This window comes from Magallana gigas, chromosome 3 (genome assembly GCF_963853765.1).
Source record: "Magallana gigas chromosome 3, xbMagGiga1.1, whole genome shotgun sequence".
In the NCBI taxonomy this organism is placed as follows: Eukaryota; Metazoa; Mollusca; class Bivalvia; order Ostreida; family Ostreidae; genus Magallana; species Magallana gigas.
In genome coordinates, this window is record NC_088855.1 from 547,515 (window position 1) to 570,041 (window position 22,527).

The 22,527-nt window shown below is 35.3% G+C and overlaps 2 protein-coding genes across 3 annotated transcripts; one reads left to right on the top strand and one right to left on the bottom strand.

Moving 5' to 3' along the window:
• Nucleotides 1-1,464: 1,464 nt before the first annotated feature.
• LOC105338496 (uncharacterized) lies at nucleotides 1,465-17,833 on the bottom strand. 2 transcript variants are annotated; one of them, XM_011443646.4, is made up of 12 exons: nucleotides 17,753-17,833; nucleotides 16,062-16,850; nucleotides 15,139-15,340; nucleotides 14,706-14,912; nucleotides 14,098-14,276; nucleotides 13,670-13,856; nucleotides 12,909-13,148; nucleotides 12,438-12,661; nucleotides 12,119-12,242; nucleotides 10,054-10,236; nucleotides 8,746-8,906; nucleotides 1,465-6,034 (listed from the first exon to the last, which is right to left on the bottom strand). In XM_011443646.4, exons 2-12 carry the CDS (start codon nucleotides 16,818-16,820, stop codon nucleotides 5,870-5,872), a joined length of 2,631 nt encoding a protein of 876 aa, XP_011441948.3. In that variant the 5' UTR covers nucleotides 16,821-16,850; nucleotides 17,753-17,833; the 3' UTR covers nucleotides 1,465-5,869. The 2 variants fall into 2 exon arrangements, with proteins under 2 accessions (XP_011441948.3, XP_011441949.3); XM_011443647.4 differs by lacking the exon at nucleotides 10,054-10,236 and adding an exon at nucleotides 10,864-11,040.
• Nucleotides 17,834-18,163: 330 nt separating this feature from the next.
• On the top strand, nucleotides 18,164-21,507 carry LOC105338495 (DNA-directed RNA polymerase II subunit RPB11-a). The gene is made up of 4 exons (XM_011443645.4): nucleotides 18,164-18,318; nucleotides 18,478-18,567; nucleotides 20,500-20,674; nucleotides 21,008-21,507. The coding sequence occupies exons 1-4, from the start codon at nucleotides 18,266-18,268 to the stop codon at nucleotides 21,044-21,046; spliced, it is 357 nt and encodes a 118-aa protein (XP_011441947.1). The 5' UTR covers nucleotides 18,164-18,265; the 3' UTR covers nucleotides 21,047-21,507.
• Nucleotides 21,508-22,527: the final 1,020 nt, after the last annotated feature.

The following is a 22,527-nucleotide window of genomic DNA, read 5'->3' on the forward strand; positions in this document are numbered from 1 at the left end:
GGTGTCATTATTTTTCACAACTTTGAATCTACACTACCTGAGGATGCTTCCACACAAGTTTCAGCTTTCCTGGCTGATTAGTTTCTGAGAAGAAGATTTTTAAAGATTTACTCTATATATTCCTATGTAAAACTTTGACCCCCCATTGTGGCCCCACTCTACCCCTGGGGGGTCATGATTTTCACAACTTTGAATTTACACTTCTTGAGGATGCTTCCACACAAGTTTCAGCTTTCCTGGCTTTGTGGTTCTTGAGAAGAAGATTTTTAAAGATTTACTCTATATATTCCTATGTTAAACTTCGACCCCCCCCCCCCATTGTGGCCCCACTCTACCCCTGAGGGTCATGAATTTCACAACTTTGAACCTACACTACCTGAGGATGCTTCCACACAAGTTTCAGCTTTCCTGGCTTTATGGTTCTTGAGAAGAAGATTTTTAAAGATTTACTCTATATATTCATATGTAGAACTTCGACCCCCTATTGTGGCCCCACCCTACCGCCGGGGGTCATGATTTTCACAACTTTGAATCTACACTACCTGAGGATGCTTCCACACAAGTTTAAGCTTTCCTGGCTTTATGGTTCTTGAGAAGAAGATTTTTGAAAATCTCTCGAAATTTTTCATTAATTTTTAATTATCTCCCCTTGAAAACGGGTGTGACCCTTAATTTTCACAACTTTGAATCCCCTTTGCCTAAGAATGATTTGTGCCAAGTTTGGTTGAAATTGGCCCAGTAGTTTTTGAGAAGATGTTGAAAATGTGACAAGCTTACGGACAGACGGACGACAGACAAAATGTGATCAGAATAGCTCACTTGAGCTTTTAGCTCAGGTGAGCTAAAAACCCAGACATGGATTTTAAATGATGGTCTGCTATGACCTTAACCTAAATAAACCCAGACATGGATTTTAAATGATGGTCTGCTATGACCTTAACCTAAATAAATCAAGACATGGATTTTTACATGAGGGTCTTCCATGACCTTAACCTTAACATGAAAATTTATTCAAGGTCACTATTCATGGTTCCTTTAGATCCTGCATGAAAAGGCACTCTTGGTGAAGCACTAGTGTGAGCCAATTAAGGCAAGGGGGAAGGGCAAATGCTTCGGACAAGTGATGTTACACATTATGGAGAGACTTATGACTATTGGATGACCACAGAGCAGGGACCTATCAATAATGGTCTATATCAATGCACTACAAAGCAATATAGAGGTAAAAGGTCATGACCCTCCTTTTGGGCCGTCCACCCTAACTAAGCCTAGAGTGTTGATCAACACTCGGAAGATTGTATGAAGAGAGAAATATTAACCCTGCTAACACCCTTGGCTGTCTAAAAGGATATCAACATCAAACCCAAATACAAGAATCAAGCAATTATTATGGTAATCTCCACTCCCTCAATAATTTGGTAAGCTGAATGAATTCAACATAAAACAAGAGGCAGTAACGTTAAATTCTATTAATAATAACTTTTATTATAAAAACAAAAGCTTATAAATAGAAAACAATAGAAAATTGAATGGATTATTGGTGTGCATAAGTTTTGATACAAAGGAATAAACTATCAATAAATACATAGAACACTTCCCATAGCATCAGTGACAGAAAATGGTCAGATTTGATTCATAATATTTTTTTCATTCATGATTAAAAATCAAAAAGTACTGTCTCCAACAGAAGAGTGTTTCTAAATTATTGGTGCAGTATCTAGAACAAAAAACTGACAAACATGTGCCAAACCAAACATGAGTGACAAACTCCCCAAACAAACTTGAATTTGATTTTTTCATCATCATTGAAACGACGATTTGTTGCTTTCACAAACTTCCATTATAAATGATGAAGGTGGTTTTGGTTTCAGTAGCCGGTAAGACAACAGAAAGGAAGTTGGAGTCAAAAAGCAGAGAGTTGACATGAAAGGTCCACCCATAGATTAACTACACCAGATGCCAAAAAAAAAATATTGTTTGTTTGGAATGGCCTCCTGCCTTACTGAAATACCCCTCGCTGATAAGTTTATTTTTACAAATTTTAACAAAACAAAACAAAAATTCCCTCCCTCCTTGGTGTAGAAACCTCCAGGCGGCAATTCCAAAAAACATTTTTTTAAGGATGGCCTGAGGAAACTGACTGTTCTTAATTTTCATTGACACAGAAATTTTGAAAACAAAAGATGAACATTTGAAATTCATCAGTACAAAAAAATCATTCAATGGTTAATTCAAAGATCCACAGTTAATTTATGGAGCCCCAATGTGAAATTTCTCTACTGACTATTTTTTAAAAATTAAAAGTAATTAAACTTAATAATTTTGTGTAGTTTGTTAACAAATCTATGGAAAAGATCTAAATTGGGCCTCTTCAAGCCATAAAATTTGTCTTTGGGAAGTAACTGGGTGAAATCAAAACTTTTACAAACAGTTTTCCAACATACATTTGTATTAATGCATCTAACTAAGTGTGTTAAAGGTGTGTAACTCAATAATACAAGACTTTTAAAATATAGTTTTCTATCAGGATAGTGTAGTAAAATGTCAACTAAATACTGGTCTTCATGACTGTATATATTTACATAAAATACTTTCTACATAAATTATTGAAATACAAATTACAATATACATTGATATGTGGTAAATTGTTACAATACTGAAAATGAACCATACATGATTATTAGTATCAGGTATACCGGTATATCAGAATTGACCATGTACAAGTGTATACAAGTATATCTGGCCTAACATGTGCCATTGATCCTTTAATTCTGGTTGGATTTAGCATGCAAAATTCTAGAGTGTTACTTTAAAGAAGACAGGTACTTCAGAGAGAGAGAGAAGAGAGAGAGAGGAGAGAGAGAGAGAGAGGGGTATTATTCATCACAACCAGCAACAGTGAACAAATGTTTCTCTGTTAATAATGAAGACCTGGTGTTACCCAATGAAGAAGCATACATGGTGACTTTAAAGAAGACCGCGAGTCTGAACATATCGGCATATCCATATCTATTACAGCGGTATTGGGATGATCAGCTTATTATGCTTTCAAATTTGATCAATAACAAGAACAAAGCTAAATAGACAGTCTGTAATTTGATCATAAACCACGGATAACAGAACAATATCTAAATTGATGATGAAGTAGTTAGAACAGTTAATTTGATCATGAACCTGTTATAACACAAACACTGACATTCCTCTGAACATGAACAAGTGAACACATGTACGTGAAGTGGAATCTTAGAGACTGGTCTGACAGGAGGAATGGAGAATCAGAGAGAACCATCGAGAACTCCCGCAGACGAAAACAGAGCTCCCCCACACACTGGATGACATGTAGACACACAACACAGAGGAAGGGTGGCCATTACTCAATGTAAAGTAAGCATATCCATAGTAATGTACAGGTAGATGTAAACAAACAAAATGTAGTCATAACAGAAGTAATGGAGACAAATCCAAAATAATGTAGAAAAGTAATGTAGACATAACCAAAGTTATAAAGACATGACCAAAGTTATACAAACATAACTATAGTTATACAGACATAACTATAGTTATACAGACATAACCAAAGTAATGTAGACATAACCAAAGTTACACAAACATAACTATAGTTATACAGACATAACTATAGTTACACAGACATAACCAAAGTTATACAAACATAACTAAAGTAATGTAGACATAACCAAAGTTACACAAACATAACTATAGTTACACAGACATGACCAAAGTAATACAAACATAACTAAAGTAATGTAGACATAACCAAAGTTACACAAACATAACTATAGTTACACAGACATGACCAAAGTTACACAAACATAACTATAGGTACACAGACATAACCAAAGTTATACAAACATAACTATAGTTACACAGACATAACCAAAGTTATACAAACATAACCAAAGTAATGTAGACATAACCAAAGTTATACAAACATAACTATAGTTACACAGACATAACCAAAGTTACACAGACATAACCATAGTAATGTAGACATAACCAAAGTTACACAAACATAACTATAGTTACACAGACATAACCAAAGTTATACAAACATAACCAAAGTTATACAAACATAACCAAAGTTATACAAACATAACCAAAGTTACACAGACATAACCAAAGTTACACAAACATAACTATAGTTATACAAACATAACTATAGTTATACAAACATAACTATAGTTATACAGACATAAACAATCCAAGATTGTATCCATTTTGTCCTAACATTTGTAGTGAAATCTGCAAACCTAATAGAAAGGATTCTTTTGCGCATACATGTATAAAAATTATAAGCGAATTTCAATCAGAGATATCTTTACACGTTTCATTGCATAATAATCTATAATCTAAGAATTCTTTTCTAATAAAATCAAAAATATGTATAAATTAGAAGACAGTAGTATATATGGATTTCAGGTTCAAAAGGAAGTTGTGAAAATAACTTCTAACATAAAACAATGAGATCTATATCACAGATAAGTTACAACCTTAGTGATGTAATAGTATGGGTCAGATGTAATCAATGATATAATAATTAAGAAATTTTCACAGAATGCATCATTCAACAGAGAATACAAGATTCAGTTACAACATTATAACATAGAAAAGAAAGTTTTTCAGTTCATATAGTGGTACATGTAACTTACATGCATGAAGACATTGAAATATAAAAAGCATATTAAATGTCATAACCATATGTCTTTAATTCATAATCCGTTGTAAAAGTATGAATTAGTCTATGCATAAAAAATATCCATAAAATAGCTAGACAAACATCTGGATTTTCTAAAACTAATGATAGAAGAAATTCTTAAAATGTACAATATGAATACTGAACACCTAACAAATACCCACATATACACCTAGTCTACACCTGGTCTTATATTGCCAATTCTGACCAGTGTTATTCTACTCACTGGTCCTACCCACCCCCTTAAAAAAAGATATGTGTGACAATCACTTAAGGCAGATTCTGAGGTCATTGTACATTGGTTAACTTACTGGACTTCCATTGTGCTCTACAAAATTTACTTTACAAACCACAAGTGACAGTACCTAGAGATCATCCCACAGTGTGCAGGGCTTTTATGGGTCAATGATAAAATATCAGACAAAGAGGTAAAGAAAGGGACTAAAAATATCAATATAAACAACAAGGGACTTATACTGTAGACTACTGTTCCTTGCTGAAGCCTTCACTTAGTCTACCAGGTAACATATGTACACCACACTTAATAAAGATCTATGTAAAATTGATTGTGTCTTTCTAGTGCTTAAATATGAAAATAAATACAAGGAATTTGCCTAAGAACTTCAATACTGTAGGTAAACAAAGTGAAATTGCCATTACTACATGCTACAAGAATCATATACTGTTAAATCATTAAATTTCGTAGGGGCCAATTTTTGTGGACTATGTTTTTTTTTTGCTTATTCGTGGGGATGTATTTTTCGTGGATGCGTCAGTTTCAGTTTCAGTAGGTAAACTAAATCTTTTATACTTAGTTTGTTGAGGATGTAAATTCATGGGCAAGGGCTACCCATGAATACCACGAAAATTGAGCCACCACGAATTCTAATGATTCCACAGTAAGTTGGTTGGATCTGGGGGGTGGGGTGTGGGGGTGGAGCTATTTTTTAATACTCTCAACATGTGATGTATTTGAATCACAGCTTGAATGAAACAAAGCTCTTAGATCCAATCAAAGAAATTCTTAATCAGAGTCAAAAATGTTTCTTTGCCAAAGTCTCGAATAAAATAATCTGCTTATAACAATATCATAAATTGCTCAACATTGAAAACTTTATGACAAATCAATGCATCCCACTAAAAAGTAACTATCCACTACTAGTACAACACTTTGTCCCGACCAAAGTTCTTGATACAGGTATCAACAATGCTCATGACGGAGGTCGCGGCGTCGTTAATGATTGTCGACAGTTCATTAGGGGTCAAGTCCTGAATCTTGATGTCTCGATTAGTAAAACCATGACTCAGGATTCTCTGCATCGCCTGCAAAAAAGGAGAGAAAATAGTGAGCTGTCCTAAGTTAATTCTATATTATTTAAAGTCACCTTCAAAATACAAAATCTGCAAGGGAGGGCAATAAGTCTGAACAGACAAAATCTTCAAACAAGACAAATGTACTTTTCAAATTTAAAGTAATAAAAATACTACAAAACCTGCAAGGGAGGGCAACAAAGTTTGAACAAACAACATTTTAAACAAGATACATGTACTTTTTTTTCATTTAAAGTAGTTCAAGTGCTGACTATACCTGTTTAATGATCTGCCCTGTCAGTTATAGAAAATCCGAGTATCCCTAATACATATCATAGACTTCATAATGTGACCTAAATATTTTGTATTTTAAAACAAATACTTTAGTTGCAAAAAGTGAAACCAAACAAGAAGGGATAATATTGAAAATAGGGCTAGGGGGGTTTGTTTTTACAAAAGACTATTCCTCCTGAACCTGCATGTGCAGGTGATGTTAAACATAGAACTAACTTCAGACAGCCTTATTCACAAAAAGAAGGTCCTAAACTCTGCTTAAATTACCCAACTCATGATCCAGAGATCCCTTTGAGTACCAGAGTATTACAGAGAGCAGTACTCTGCCAAACTCACTCACCTCATGACCCAGAGATCCCTTTGAGTATTACAGATAGCAGTACTTTGTCTAACTCACTCCTCAAGTATTACAGAGAGCAGTACTTTGTCTAACTCACTCCTTGAGTATTACAGAGAGCAGTACTTTGTCTAACTCACTCCTTGAGTATTACAGAGAGCAGTACTTTGTCTAACTCACTCCTCGAGTATTACAGAGAGCAGTACTTTGTCTAACTCACTCCTCGAGTATTACAGAAAGCAGTACTTTGTCTAACTCACTCCTCGAGTATTACAGAGAGCAGTACTTTGTCTAACTCACTCCTCGAGTATTACAGAGAGCAGTACTTTGTCTAACTCACTCCTTGAGTATTACAGAGAGCAGTACTTTGTCTAACTCACTCCTTGAGTATTACAGAGAGCAGTACTTTGTCTAACTCACTCCTTGAGTATTACAGAGAGCAGTACTTTGTCTAACTCACTCCTTGAGTATTACTCAAGCAGTATCACTCCTTGAGCAGTACTTTGTCTAATTACTCCTCAAGTATTACAGATAGCAGTACTTTGTCTAACTCACTCCTTGAGTATTACAGAGAGCAGTACTTTGTCTAACTCACTCCTTGAGTATTACTCAAGCAGTATCACTCCTTGAGCAGTACTTTGTCTAATTACTCCTCAAGTATTACAGATAGCAGTACTTTGTCTAACTCACTCCTCGAGTATTACAGAGAACAGTACTTTGTCTAACTCACTCCTTGAGTATTACAGAGAGCAGTACTTTGTCTAACTCACTCCTCGAGTATAACAGAGAGCAGTACTTTGTCTAACTCACTCCTTGAGTATTACAGAGAGCAGTACTTTGTCTAACTCACTCCTCGAATATTACAGATAGCAGTACTTTGATTAACTCACTCCTCGAGTATTACAGATAGCAGTACTTTGATTAACTCACTCCTCGAGTATTACAGAGAGCAGTACTTTGTCTAACTCACTCCTTGAGTATTACAGAGAGCAGTACTTTGTCTAACTCACTCCTCGAGTATTACAGAGAGCAGTACTTTGTCTAACTCACTCCTCGAGTATTACAGATAGCAGTACTTTGTCTAACTCACTCCTTGAGTATTACAGAGAGCAGTACTTTGTCTAACTCACTCCTCGAGTATTACAGAGAGCAGTACTTTGTCTAACTCACTCCTTGAGTATTACAGATAGCAGTACTTTGTCTAACTCACTCCTTGAGTATTACAGATAGCAGTACTTTGTCTAACTCACTCCTTGAGTATAACAGAGAGCAGTACTTTGCCAAACTCACTCACCTCATGACCCAGAGATCCCTTGAGTATTACAGATAGCAGTACTTTGTCTAACTCACTCCTTGAGTATTACAGAGAGCAGTACTTTGTCTAACTCACTCCTTGAGTATTACAGATAGCAGTACTTTGTCTAACTCACTCCTTGAGTATTACATATAGCAGTACTTTGTCTAACTCACTCCTTGAGTATTACAGAGAGCAGTACTTTGTCTAACTCACTCCTTGAGTATTACTCAAGCAGTATCACTCCTTGAGCAGTACTTTGTCTAATTACTCCTCAAGTATTACAGATAGCAGTACTTTGTCTAACTCACTCCTTGAGTATTACAGAGAGCAGTACTTTGTCTAACTCACTCCTTGAGTATTACTCAAGCAGTATCACTCCTTGAGCAGTACTTTGTCTAATTACTCCTCAAGTATTACAGATAGCAGTACTTTGTCTAACTCACTCCTCGAGTATTACAGAGAACAGTACTTTGTCTAACTCACTCCTTGAGTATTACAGATAGCAGTACTTTGTCTAACTCACTCCTTGAGTATTACAGATAGCAGTACTTTGTCTAACTCACTCCTCGAGTATTACAGAGAGCAGTACTTTGTCAAACTCACTCCTTGAGTATTACAGAGAGCAGTACTTTGTCTAACTCACTCCTTGAGTATTACAGATAGCAGTACTTTGTCTAACTCACTCCTTGAGTATTACAGAGAGCAGTACTTTGTCTAACTCACTCCTTGAGTATTACAGAGAGCAGTACTTTGTCTAACTCACTCCTCGAGTATTACAGATAGCAACTCACTCACCTCATGACCCAGGGAACAGATCTGGGAGCCTTTAGATGAACACTTGAAGCAGGTGAGAGCTTTGTAGACCACGTTCGGGAATTGGCAGTTGTTGAAGTAGCCGAGCAGGTTAATATTCAGGTCCTGGAACGCTCCGTCGGCCATGAAGTGGATAAAGTGTCCTAAACAACATGTGTAAACATCATCAAGGCTGTGCAGATTTGAATACAACATCATCAAAGCTGTGCAGATTTGAGTACAACATCATCAAAGCTGTACAGATGTATGCACATATTACTGGGGTTTCATCAATATTCATTGATTGCAAATTTTCATGGATATCTTTATGAAAAATGTTCATACAAATGCAATTTTTTAATAACATACTGTTTTGGTAAGATCATTGGCCACAAATTTAAGTATCATTAAAACTTTCATCATGACTAAAATCATCAAAATTGATGTCCAATGAATATCAATGAAACCAAAGTTTTTGCTTTAGATGTATACATATAAACTTCTTCTTCACATTAATTAAATAGCAATTATACATTATGTAATATCTTTAACTTAAATTTAAAGAATTTTATAAATAGTAATATGTATGGAGGCATGTAAATATTTTGATTTAAAAAATTCAGATCTCATATAACACACCTTCCCCATGCATGGCTAAAACATGGTACAAATAAGTTATAATCCTAACATCACAGATAAAACCTGTATACACAAATCTTGTTAGTACTGGTCATGCCTGAATGCATTGAATATCTGCCCAACTATGGCATGCAGGATCACATGACAGCCTGTCCTATATAGTCAACCATACCTTGCTTACTATGACATTTATCAGATAAATCTCTTGTCTACAATAGGGATAAATCAAGGTATAATGGGGCATACAATGTCGGTTGAGAAACGAAGGGACAGAAGCCATTACTTGCCCTTTGACATACTAGTAGTACATATACCTGCAGTTACCCACAAATACAAACTTTGTGGGGATTCAATATTTTAGATGCCTCATTTGATTGGCTAAACAAACTCCCCAATATCATATAACATGACTTGCCTGCCTAAGTTACAATACAACGCATATGGAAAAAGTACTAATCTGTTTGACATTACATTTAAATGTTGTCCATTTTTAATATAAGGCCTTATTATCTGATTTTAGTTGCAGAAAAAATATCTTTAATATACAATAAATCATTAAATTATACATAGTATCAGCCTGTAAATGTACAAACAGATCACAGGGAGCTGCTCTTACCGTGATACTCTGATGTGTAAAACACCTGTACAATCCCTTTCTTTAAATCCACTGACCTTTGTACCCATAATGGGTGTCCTTTTCTAAAGCAACTTTAGCAAGGAACCAAAGAAATGTGTATTCTAGCTGCATTTTCTGGGTGCGGGAGAACTGGACGACTTCCTTGGTCATGCTACTGCGCCTCTTGATCTGTAGCTCGCCCTCCTGGATCACTCGGGGCATGGAGGTAGTTAGAAGACCTACAGAGTGGCAATATAGTCATGCATCAGTCAATAAAGCCATGCAGTGCGGACCCCTGTGTTAGTGGGTGTGGGGTGGGGGGGGGGGGGGGGGGGGGACTGATTGGTCACCGCCAGCTGATCAGTCATTCACTCTCTGAAAACGACGCTCAATCTAAAAGGAAGAAGCATTCTTAACAGTTATTTATGAAAACATAGCATATTTTTCATCCTGTTCATTTCCCCCATTCCTTGAACTGACCTAAAGTCAACACTATTTAGATGATTAAGGCAGCTACCGAATCCTATGCAAATACCGCTGTACCTAAGGGAAAGAGGGGAATCTCCACTTATGTCTGGGATTGCTGTAACAAAACACTGACCATGGCTCCGACCTGATAACCTGTCAATTATGGACCAGCTGCTGTTATGAATCTACATGAATGATGTTAGTCACTATGTATAGTAAGTTTGACAGACATGCTAGTTAGTAAATGACTTTTACCAAGACCCCAGGGATCAAGGGATCACACGTCCCAACACATGCCTAGGGAGCATGTCCACACAAGGGGATCATGCCCACATATGCCTAGGATTCATGCCTACATATGCCTAGGAATCATGCCCACTGTAGCAAACTCCTCCTACCTTTATTTGTTACTAGCTGTTTCAGACCAGATTTACATAGCGTCCTCAAGAAAACGTGTTCTAACTGTGATTTTTCTGACTTGTTGAAGTGTGTCACATTGTTAGCAATACTGGTTTTGTTTACTAAGGTGAAATTTTCAGCCTTCACATTGGAAGGAACAGGAAATGTCAGAAGACCTGTTAATGATATGGAAGCAATGAGAGATACAGCGAGATAATTGTATATGTAATGAGACACCAGGATGTGTGAATTCAAAATAGATGAATGAGATGGTGTCGCTTCGTTTGAGCATAATTTGTTATATCCTTCAAGTTTACAACATGTAATGAAGTTACAGGGAATGAAAATCACTTCTCTGTAAGTGTCAATTCATTAGAAGCTTGTCCGCTATAACCATGTTTCACTGTAAATGTATTGAAGAGAAAATAAAACATACAGTGAGATAAATGTATTCATAGTGAAATAAAAACAAATTCAATAGGATAGTTCTAGGTAGATACACATATGTGCAAATGCATTGGAAACAATGGATATGTAAAGAGATGAATGAAATAGAGATTAGCATAGAAGTTGTTATCAACAAGTGGATACTGTGTAATTAATATTGTTACAATAAGACCTTCAGAGATTACAGTTTACAATAAAATGTAAAAGAACATTATAGATGAAGTGTGATATTTGTAAATGCAGCGTAAGTATTTTGAATGTACTATGTTTATACAAAATCAATAATCTATAATTATATGAAATCATCTTTAAAAAAAATTTCCATTGCACCCTGTTTAAGGACAAAAACCATTATAAAACGATTATCTTGCACGTCATTATTAATTTTAAAGAATGAACATAAGCCAATATTCATTCACACTACTCAGAGTAATGAAAAGTTGAGCGTTCTAGAGTCAAGTCTCTCTAAGACAAACCCTAGAGTCAAACAGTGCCATCCACTCCTTCTCTCGTTAATTTCACAAGAAAAGTGCTAGGGGTTGGATCTCCCTTATTATTCAAACATCTATTCCATCACAAGCAACATATTGACTTAAAATATTTGAGGTTGATAAATGTTCAAATTTGAAAGATAATAGTCTCTAAATATTTAAGGGCTCATGATTATGAACTACAATAACAACAATAAAGAGACTATTTCCTATTTTGATTTCCTGATAAAATGTTCAAATTTGAGAGGTAATGGTCAATTAATATTTATACAATAGCCTTTGATAAGAAACAACAGTACAGCAGACCGTTTCCTACCTTTGATTTCGTCTTTGTTCCCCAGTAAGGGACCCAGGGTCTCTGCCCAGATTTTATCTCCACTCACATCAGCCATATCAGCCACGGTCAGGGGCCAGACTACGGTGGGGGGAGTCTGGTACAGCTAAAAAATGCGAAACAAATTGTGAGACTCAGATCAAATATTTGGATATCTCAAAGTTTTTAAACAGTTTCCGAAGTTTGACTGTACTTATCAAAATTGAACTTGCATATTTTATACAAGGTGAACATTTACATATAAGCAGGGTTCAAAATAAAATTTGTCATCTAATAGAAAGAGATATTTATTTGTCCCTACACCCAGGATTCTATCCAGTTGATACTGAAGTAAGTGTGCAATGTGGTACTGCGATGGTCCTTTCTCATACAGAAATACAGCCCTCTTCATCGGTTTCTCCAGGTTTGCTAGCTCGACCTCAAAACGAGCCCCCACCGTAGAGGTCAACTGGAACTTGTCAACTCCTGTGTGTCTAGTGATGCGCGACATCTTTACTTTCAGTTTCCAATTGTCCTCTGACACACCTAACAAACAAAGAGCGACCACATGATCATTTTCTACCTGATTTTTAAAAGTCATGGAAAGTTTTACTCAGAATGTTGCTAACTATATCCTTTTTTAACAGCATTGAGAATATATGGATTCGTAAGCATTGACACAATTTAATGAAATCATCAAATTAAACATAAAAATACATTTGTTCCTAAAACACATATTTTCAGGAAACTTCTTTCTATTGCTTTTCAAGAAAGTTCAAAATGAAGAGAAAACCTTTGAGTCCTAGATGAGTCATTAATCGCCTTTCTCTCGAGATTCTGGCCTCTGTGTTTGCATTCCACGTTCTAGCTCGGCACTCTGACACCATCATCTCCGCAGATGCTGTGGTCTGGGTGTTAACTGCATTTACTGGAACCCCCTGTACTGAGGCTGCAGACCGGATGAACAGTGTGGCTCCAACGTTAGGCTGAGGTTTCCCAGTGCCAGAATTTTTTGCCACCATCGTCATCAGAGCTGTGAATTTGAAAAAGGGAAACAACTCTTAAAGAAGCAAACTTTACAATCCTATTTTCTTTTTCAAAAACTTAGTTTACTCTTAAATTACAAGACTAAATTGTCAGGAAAATATTGCTTTACTCTATATATTATTCAAATCAATGAAAGGAAGGGATTTAATTTCTTTAAATTCTCAATAACATTTCTTGGAATATGTTCCAGAGAAGTTATTATTGAAAAAATAAAATGTATCAAATGTAGTGGCTTAAAATAGAAAAAAAATATACTGATAAGTTAAGGTCAAAGGTCATAAAAGAAATTTACACTTTCTAAGCCCCAATGAATACAGAATAAAACAAACTGAATGTGTCATCACATGTGACTGACAACTCACAAAAAGAAGCGTACGGTGGATTATCTACAGACATGTGTTTGAAAGGACAAAAAGTGAAGTTGTGATAAAATGTACCGTTGATTTTCAACAGACATGAAGTTGTGACAAACTGTACAGTTGATTATCAACAGACATGAAGTTTTACCATCTCCATCAGGATTGGAAGCAAACAGGACGAAGGAGCGACACTGAGGGTCGGTATTACAGAAGTTCTTGGCCTCGCCCAGGCTGTGGACGGTGATGACACATCCCCACAGGACACGCGACGACTGGCATGTATAGTCATACTGGCCGGGGAAGTTGGACTGTTCAATCCTCTGGTAGTCCCCACTCTGTAATTTCAATGCAGTCAATGAATTACTTCATATGTGTTGAGAAAACATTATACTGCCTATATTTTCAATGATCTAAACTAGACAGAATGCATGACTAGACATATGTAGACCTAACATCTCCCAAAACATCCTCCCAAGTATAGGACATGAAAGCTTAGCAAAGAACGGGAACCTTTTGTGACTCTGACACCATTTATTATTCTCTTATTGGACAGACAACAAGACTTAAACTTGAGACCTTTTTCTGTGGTAGGATGCGGTTGGCCATGATCTCCTCCTGGCGGTGCTGATCCTCCTGGCCGTGCTGATTCTCCTGGCGGTGCTGATCTGCGTGGTGTCTCTCTACTCTCTCCTGTACCATCTCAACCTTAACATGACCCTGACCTTCGTTAGCATCGTAACCAACTCCGACTTGAGCTTAAGGGTACAAAGAACAACATCATATTTATTATCAAATTGTACTCAATGTAAATATACATGTAGAAATCAAATATTTAATATGCATCATTCCTGCTAAGGTTTGTACAGGGAATATTGGATAAGGATAAATACAGAGAGACTCTCTAATGGGTAAAATTCACTCTAATGTATAATAAAACAGGGTTAAAACATGATAAAAGAATCTTCTATGATTTGTGATACTAGTATAAGTTATTTTCCCTACTCATTGTATGTTTTTTCTCACCTCGCTAAGCACCAAAGACTAAATAGACAACTGGCTTTATAAAATGTATTTATGTTATACACAATACCAAATAATGGGGGGTTCTATATTGGCATACTTTTCTATTTGATATCTCAATTTGCACATTTTTCAAAGCCCCTGACATTTAAAGAGAGCCTTACCTGTTTCTGTCTGCATCCCTTTCAGTTTTGGAATGATTTGATTGGCTGTGATGTTGAGCAGCATAATGCTTTGTTTCAGTTCATTAATACCCCGAGATATAGCAGAGGGAGGATTACTCAACAGCTCATTGAACAGCGAGGCTCCCACCCTCTGCATATTATTTTTAGCATTCCAATCTTTACAGCGACCACTTTCACAGGAAATGTCTGAAGGAAAAAAAATTCTATATTTAAGGATAACAGTTCTTCAAAATACATGTATAAGTATATTATGTAATGTATTCTGGAGCATATTTATATATATAAAGTGCTTTCTGCAGTTAGAATTTTTTTTTGAATTTCTAGCAAATATTTTCACTTGAATTGCAGGAAAAAAGGTCCTGTTGCGCTAAGTAAAAAAACTAAAATTAAAAAGACAACTTCAAAAACTTACGTGCTAATGACGCAGTGGGGATTTTACAATCAGCATCGGACTGACACGTCTTCTCATCCAAGTTAACATCATCGAGGTCCACCAGTTTTAGTTTGTTCTCTCTGGTCGTGACAAAATCGTCCATTCTTATTCCTAGGAGCTCTACGCTACCTAACGGACTTTCCTCTAAGTACTTCAACATCTCCGCCAGCTGAATGGCAAACTGTTGGAAAATTTATAAACATACAAAATGATTTTATATTATGATTCCCATTATGTATGACTTTGTGTAACACAACAAACTGTTTAAAAATTTATGAACATACAAATTGAAAATTTCATATTATGTTTTATGATATATTCAAATTATGATTCCCTTGATTTATGAAATATTTTTCATCTTTGGCAGTTTGCACACATTTTTCAATATCGGTATAAAAATGAAACAAAGGGGCATGGTCACAATTTTGGTCAAAATAATTTTTTCCATTTAACATTTACAATGCTTCTCCGAGGCAATTTTAATAGGCAACTAAAATTTGAGTGTCATTTGTTGAGTTATATGTAAACATGTAAATGTAAACAAAACTTTTGTTTACATTTTAAATGTTAAAGTGAAAATTCCAGTTTTAGACCTATCATGAATGTGTTAAACATTAGGAACTGTTTATTTATGCTAAAAATGAATAAAAAGATAGACAAATCAGCATAAACAAGATTTTACTGGTATATTGAACCTATATAAACAAAAACAGGGCCAAGCCTTGTTTACATGACAAAGAATAGCAAGCCCAGCCCCTGTATCTTGCTAATAACTCTACAACTGACTCTCAATTTCATTTGATCATTAGAAATGCATCACTAAAGCATTGTAAATAATAGATACAGAAAAATAGAATTTGACCAAAATCGTGACCATGCCCCTTTAAACTTAAAATGCTGACCCTCATGCGAGTGTCCCACTGTGTGTATGACAGGATCCCTGGGGTGACCGGGGTCCCCGCCTCTAGCACCAGTAACAGACCCTTCTTCTTTATATCGTAGTTAATGCTGTCCCCCCGGATACAGAACCCGATCAGATTGACGATGCCTGGGTGTTTCAGGATGGACAGAAGGAGAATCTCCCGCATCAGGTGATAGTTCCCCATGTTGTGACACTTATCCGCATCGTAAACTCTCTTCATGCATTTGATTTTGGTTTCCTGATCATTCCCCTGACTCTTAATCACGACCTCCGTATTCTGTGGACGTAGTATGGCACGATCTACGTACTTCTTGCTGCCTACTTTTATTGCTTGTGAGATTCGAATATAATCAATGTCTTTGCAAGAGAGCCCACTCTCATAGCCCAAATCTGACAACTGAATTTTAATGTCGTATGCCATTTCATCCGCGTCTTTGGCAGTTCCCCAGTTGTCTGGATACAGATCCGATAACAACCTCCTTAAACGTACTGTCTTATCCTCATCCATAAGCGGGACGTCTTGGTTTACAGAGTACTGATTTGGATTCACGATTTGTTTCACTTTTTGGCGCATCTCCACCACATTGAGGCGGTGCCTCTCTTCTTTGTTCTGTCTGTCTGACTTGCTGTCGCCATCGTTGACTTGTTTATAGGTGAGGATCACTCCAATGATAGTGAATATAAAAAGGAAGGCTGTCCAGCCGGACCGATACCGAAGTCTACACCTCATTGTTCTCATTCCAGTCTTATGTCATTTTTATTGTGTGACCTAAAATGAAATAATAATTAAAATTAATTCATGTAAGTACATATAAAACTCAAATTAATATTGGATTACAGAAGTTTTTCATCCCTTTATTGTAAAGTTGAGTTGATTTTTGAGAGTGAAAACCATTTAAAACAACAAAATGTAATACATGACAGAAACCATATATTACTGTAAACGTACTACATTTGGCTGTGTACTCTATTTAATGCTTTTGGTGGAATGTGGCTTCCGCTAAATACCATGCATATATGTATAAGAATAGTCACATCCAGGAATACTCTAATTCGAATCCATTTGACGAATTGTACCAAGGCATTTTGTTAAAATACACGTTTGAATTTGCCTGCCATTTTGTTGGAAATCGCACTTGGAATTTCTCCAATTTTACTGTTAACATGGCGACCATGAAAATTTAGGCGAGATACAGCGCGATATAATTCTTTTATTTGCTACGAAGCGAGTATATGGGAGGAATTCTATCTTTAAACAGATTTTAACGATAGAACATTCTATCTAGGATTCCGGATCCGATTCCCGGTTCTGCCATAGATTTTCATTGTAATCATATGCTCATTCCTCCTTTCCTATTGCAAACAAAAATTAGCTGATGAAGCGAGGTGGTATCCAAGATGGCGTCCTCCTTTGTTAATTTTCCTCTGATGTTTCGACTTTTTTAACGATGATTTTTCTACATAAGCCCCTGTGCAGCAATCATAAATAAGCATCAAAATAGATTATCTGCACCTTTGATCAGTTGAACTTTATGATATCCATCTGCATTTCTCCAAGTTGCAAAATGTAGAACATTAAAACTTTTAAGATAAATCATTTACTCATATTCGGCTGAACACTTTAAAGCAAAAATGACAGTTAACATTCGGTACAATCTTAACAATTCCTACCGTTTTATGGCCTTTTTCTGATGCCTTCCTTTTCAGGTTTTGGTTACAAACAAAGGGGCATGCCAATTTGTTCATGAAATCATTCGACAAAAGATGGTATTAATTAATTCAAACTATAAACTCAAGGAGTTGAATTAAAGGATCATTATATCTTAATAATGTACAATTTATCAACTTTAATAATTTTCTAATCATAGGTATCAGGGAGCAATATGTTTATTGATATCGGTACGACGTTATTATGTACAACTTACTAAATAAAATTGCAAAAGGGGCTACTCGATTGCTTAGCAGAGTCTGTATAAAACACATACTTTGTAGTAAAACTATCAGAGAACAGAAAATATTATATCGTTAATTTTTTTAAAATTATAATTGTATAAAAGTTAATATCTTTAAATTCCAATATTGGCTATACTCTTTCATCAGAAAATACGACAATTTTAAGTAATTGGAGATCGTAGACGAATCAAACACACCTCCAATGCTTGTCAGCTCGGAAGATTGTGAAAGATGAATGCGCCACCGACATTTGAATCGTTTCTCTTGTTTGATGGAGAGAAAAAGTGAGCAATTTATTTTATAAAACGTTCTAAATTGCACGGGCATCTTACGTTGGTGACGTTTTTTTTTAAACTTCTTAGATCATTTGTTTCAAGTCTGTTTAATAACGTGCTTTAAACAGTTTAAAAGATATTTTTAATTTTTGTGTGAATATTTTGTAGAATAACAATAGAGAAGGACACCAAGGTACCAAATGCAGCAATATTCACTGTGAACAAAGAGGATCATACCCTAGGGAATATGATTACTGCGTATGGATTAAGTATAGATAAACTATTTGCAAAGCACTATGTTGATTATCAATATTATAGTTATACATCATTCATAGGATGCTTTCCATTAAACCGGCATTGCCAGATTTGTTGATGATGCCTTCATTGCCAATTGCTGGAATGTGCGACATCGGCGAGTGATTGTGGCAATGCTTTTAACCATTGCCGATTAGGAAACAATATGACGTAAAACTTATCATATACTTTTTATACCTAACTTTAAATACAAAACGGGGATTTCTGTTACTCCTATTTGTTCTACTACATTATATTGAAACTGCAAGAAACTTTAATATCTGGACCAAATATAAAGATAAGTATCAGTTTTAGGATACAATTGTTGTTGTTGAAGCATATTGATAATGCCAACCGTTCCATTGAATGCTGGAGAAAACGTACCCAGGAGAAAACGTACCCAGGAGAAAACGTACCCAATTTATAGGGTACGTTTTCTCCAGGAGAAAACGTACCCGGGTACGTTTTCTCCAAGAGAAAACGTACCCTATGAAAAAAATGGTTTTCATAGATATTCTTAAATGAAACAAAATAAAATATACAATAAAAATTTGTATCATTTGTTGTTGTTGTTTTTAAATGCATAGTCACGTACTTAAATTATTAAGACAATAATTTGTAACATACACATACACGAACATGGCCTGGGCAGTTTAATTAGTCGACAATTAATACACCATAAACGAAACCGTTAAATAATAAGTTTTTATTGCAATCTCATTTGGATAACTAAATGATGAGTATGTCAAGAAGTCGATATCGCGTTATTTTTAACATTTTTTTTTAATTTTATCTATAGAACAAAGTTGCTTAATAAAACCAAGTCTACTGAAGTCTTTTGAATATTTGTTTGATTCATATATATGGAAACTACTACGAAATGTAACATTGAACAGTCAATATGCTTCCGACGCCACTGACATGTATAATGTGTGGAGAGTGAATATTTCTACCTCCTGCGCGGGGAGGCAATACATAATATTACATAATAATAAATTAACTGCTTAGGTATTTAATTGATTATCACTATAATTAAAATCAGTGGATCTCGCATAGAGAAACTCAAATTGGTAAGGCTACCGATAAATGGATAATTAGAAACACTTTATGACAGGTAATTATTTTGTACTAAAATAAAAGTTGCTACAATTATTATAAAGATATTATTCATAAAAGGAATATATTTCTATACATCTATGCATTGAAATATGCATAAAAGTAGCTTTTGAAAATTATTTAATATGACCAACCCCTTTAAAATTATAAAGTATTACATTCATATATGTATAAAACTCTTACATTTCTGTATATTTATAATGAAAATAGTATTTAAAAGTATTAAAAACTATTAAGTAGTATAATTATGATTTTCATAGGGTACGTTTTCTCTTGGAGAAAACGTACCCGGGTACGTTTTCTCCAGGAGAAAACGTACCCTAGAGATTGGGTACGTTTTCTCCTGGGTACGTTTTCTCTTGGGTACGTTTTCTCCTGATACCGTTCCATTGACGTCACCATTTCTTGATAAGTTTGGACGAGGCAGTGTGAATGGAAAGCACCCATAGCGTGAATATAAAGCAAACTTTCAATATATAAGTTACTGTGGTGGCCACTAGATAATTTGATTTCCAGCACAAGATAGCTCAGTAGGTAGAATACATGAATGAAGATTCAGAGGTCCTACGTTAGAAACCTGGACTGGTCTGTCATTATTTCTCCCCTCTCGTTACATTTCATACCATAACCTGAACCATGACCATTTATTTTATTCTAGACTTTTAAACTGTTAAGAAAGTATATCGGATCATGTCATGAACAAATCTGTCATTTTCTGAAGTTACATGTATTTGACACAAAGACAAATTGTAAACTGATGTTTTATAAATCTTTGCACAGCCAGCTCAGAAAAGACCCTCAGGTGCTGTTTGCTGGATACAAGAACCCCCACCCCTTGGAGCACAAGTTTGTCCTGAGGGTTCAGACCACATCCGACTACAGTCCCCAGGAGGCCATAACTCACGCTATCACCGATCTCATCTCAGAGTTCTCCTTGCTGGAGGAGAGATTTAAGGTAAAACAGAAGAACGAAGTACATTGGTCTTAGTCTCGTCCATTTCATACTGTTAATAGAAGTGGCAGTTAATGGTTAATAGTTAAAATTAGTCTTCTATCACTGTGCATGTTGACATTTTGATATGCTTTCTGCTTTTATTAATTACATTTAGTCAAGTCAATCGTAAAGGTTGTTTTGTTATTGAATTTTCCATATCACTATGTATGTTAGCTTGTAGAGATACTACTTATTGATTCTTTTAGTTAAATCTGATAGTTCTTGCTTTATGTATAATTGTAGCCAGTTGATTATTTTAGTTTAATCTAATGATCTTTGATTTATTTTTTGTAGGAGGCAGTTCGTGAGAAGCAAGAAGGAGACATGATATAGGGAGTTAGCAGAAATAGATACAACAATTTTTAAATTGGAGTTCAAATAACAACTCACTCTTATAAGAGACTGATTGGTCTGACTTAGGTTTTGAGGACCAAGTATACTAGTTTGTGAATGGGGAACTCAAAGACTGTAAAACTACACAAGTACAGGGTTCTAGATCTGGAATGTCCGTGTCATGTTTACAATACATGTTTGGATGTGATGACTTGTTGTGTTGTGAGTTTGTATCTGACAAAAGAGCTGAGGTTTTGTGTGTGTCTGATAAAAAGAGATACGAGCGTTGCAAGAACTTTGAGTCTGTTACAATATTGTAATATTGCAATTGTTTGTGTGTTTAATAATCTGTGTGTGTGTCTTGTGTCGGTGTGTTTAGATGGTTAAGAAATGTGAAAGAATTGATATGCAAAGTTTTGTATCTGAATAAAGGTGAGCATGTTAACAAGAGTTTTTGTGTTTCGTTTTAAAAAGATAAATACAGGTACAATTTGGTGGTAGATTTGAAATTAGGACTTTAAGAAATCCTGAATGTTCTGTTACCAGAAAAGGTATCTGATATCCTATCAAATGCTGATGAGGTTAATAAACTATTGGAACATAGAAAATTTTTATAGTGTTTTACAATTTTTTTTTGGCGGGGGGGAGGGGGTTGATTTGAATTGAGAATGCTAAATGCCTGTATCAACAAGAACATTTTAAAATTTTGTATGCCTTATTATTATATTTGATTATGGTTGACCAGAGTAATGTCATTTAATCATCATCATGACGTGAATTTGGTCCTTCTAAAGCAGTTTGATTTTTTTTAACAGGATGATTTTATAGTCATATCACGTTGGGTATTGTAGTTTTTAAAAAAGATCCTAAACAATTGTTTATATATGGGACATAAAACCTATATCAAACCTGAACCCCTTGTGAGGCCTAAGAATCGTCCAGGGGCCAAAGTCTAAACAATTATAAGGAATCGCCTGGCTGATAAGTTTCTTAGAGGATTTTTAAAGATTTACTCTGTATATTCCTATGTAAAACTTTGATCCCCCAGTTTGGCCCCACCCTACCCCCTAGAAAAGAAACGTTTGTTTTTTTCAATCCTATATAGCAACATGCATAATTATGATACTAGCACATTTTACGACAAAATAACAACGGAAAAATACCGCGGTTTTCAAGATGGATATAGATAGTGGCTGTACTATTATAATAGCATTGTACAGGAATGAGTATGCATGGAAATGTGCATGCAGCATCAAGCTACTAATCTTTCCAAAATACACACATAATACTAAAATTACGAATTATAAGAAAATAAACTTTAATAGAATGATTGCTGTAAAACTTTTCTCCTTAGAGAACTCATTAGTAATAATTTACTGCCATATTGTACAGATTACAGGGTAGGTTTAAACATGTCGTTTTGTAAATTTAGCAGTAAATTTACTAGGAGGGTGGAAATGAAATATTTAGAAATTTACAGT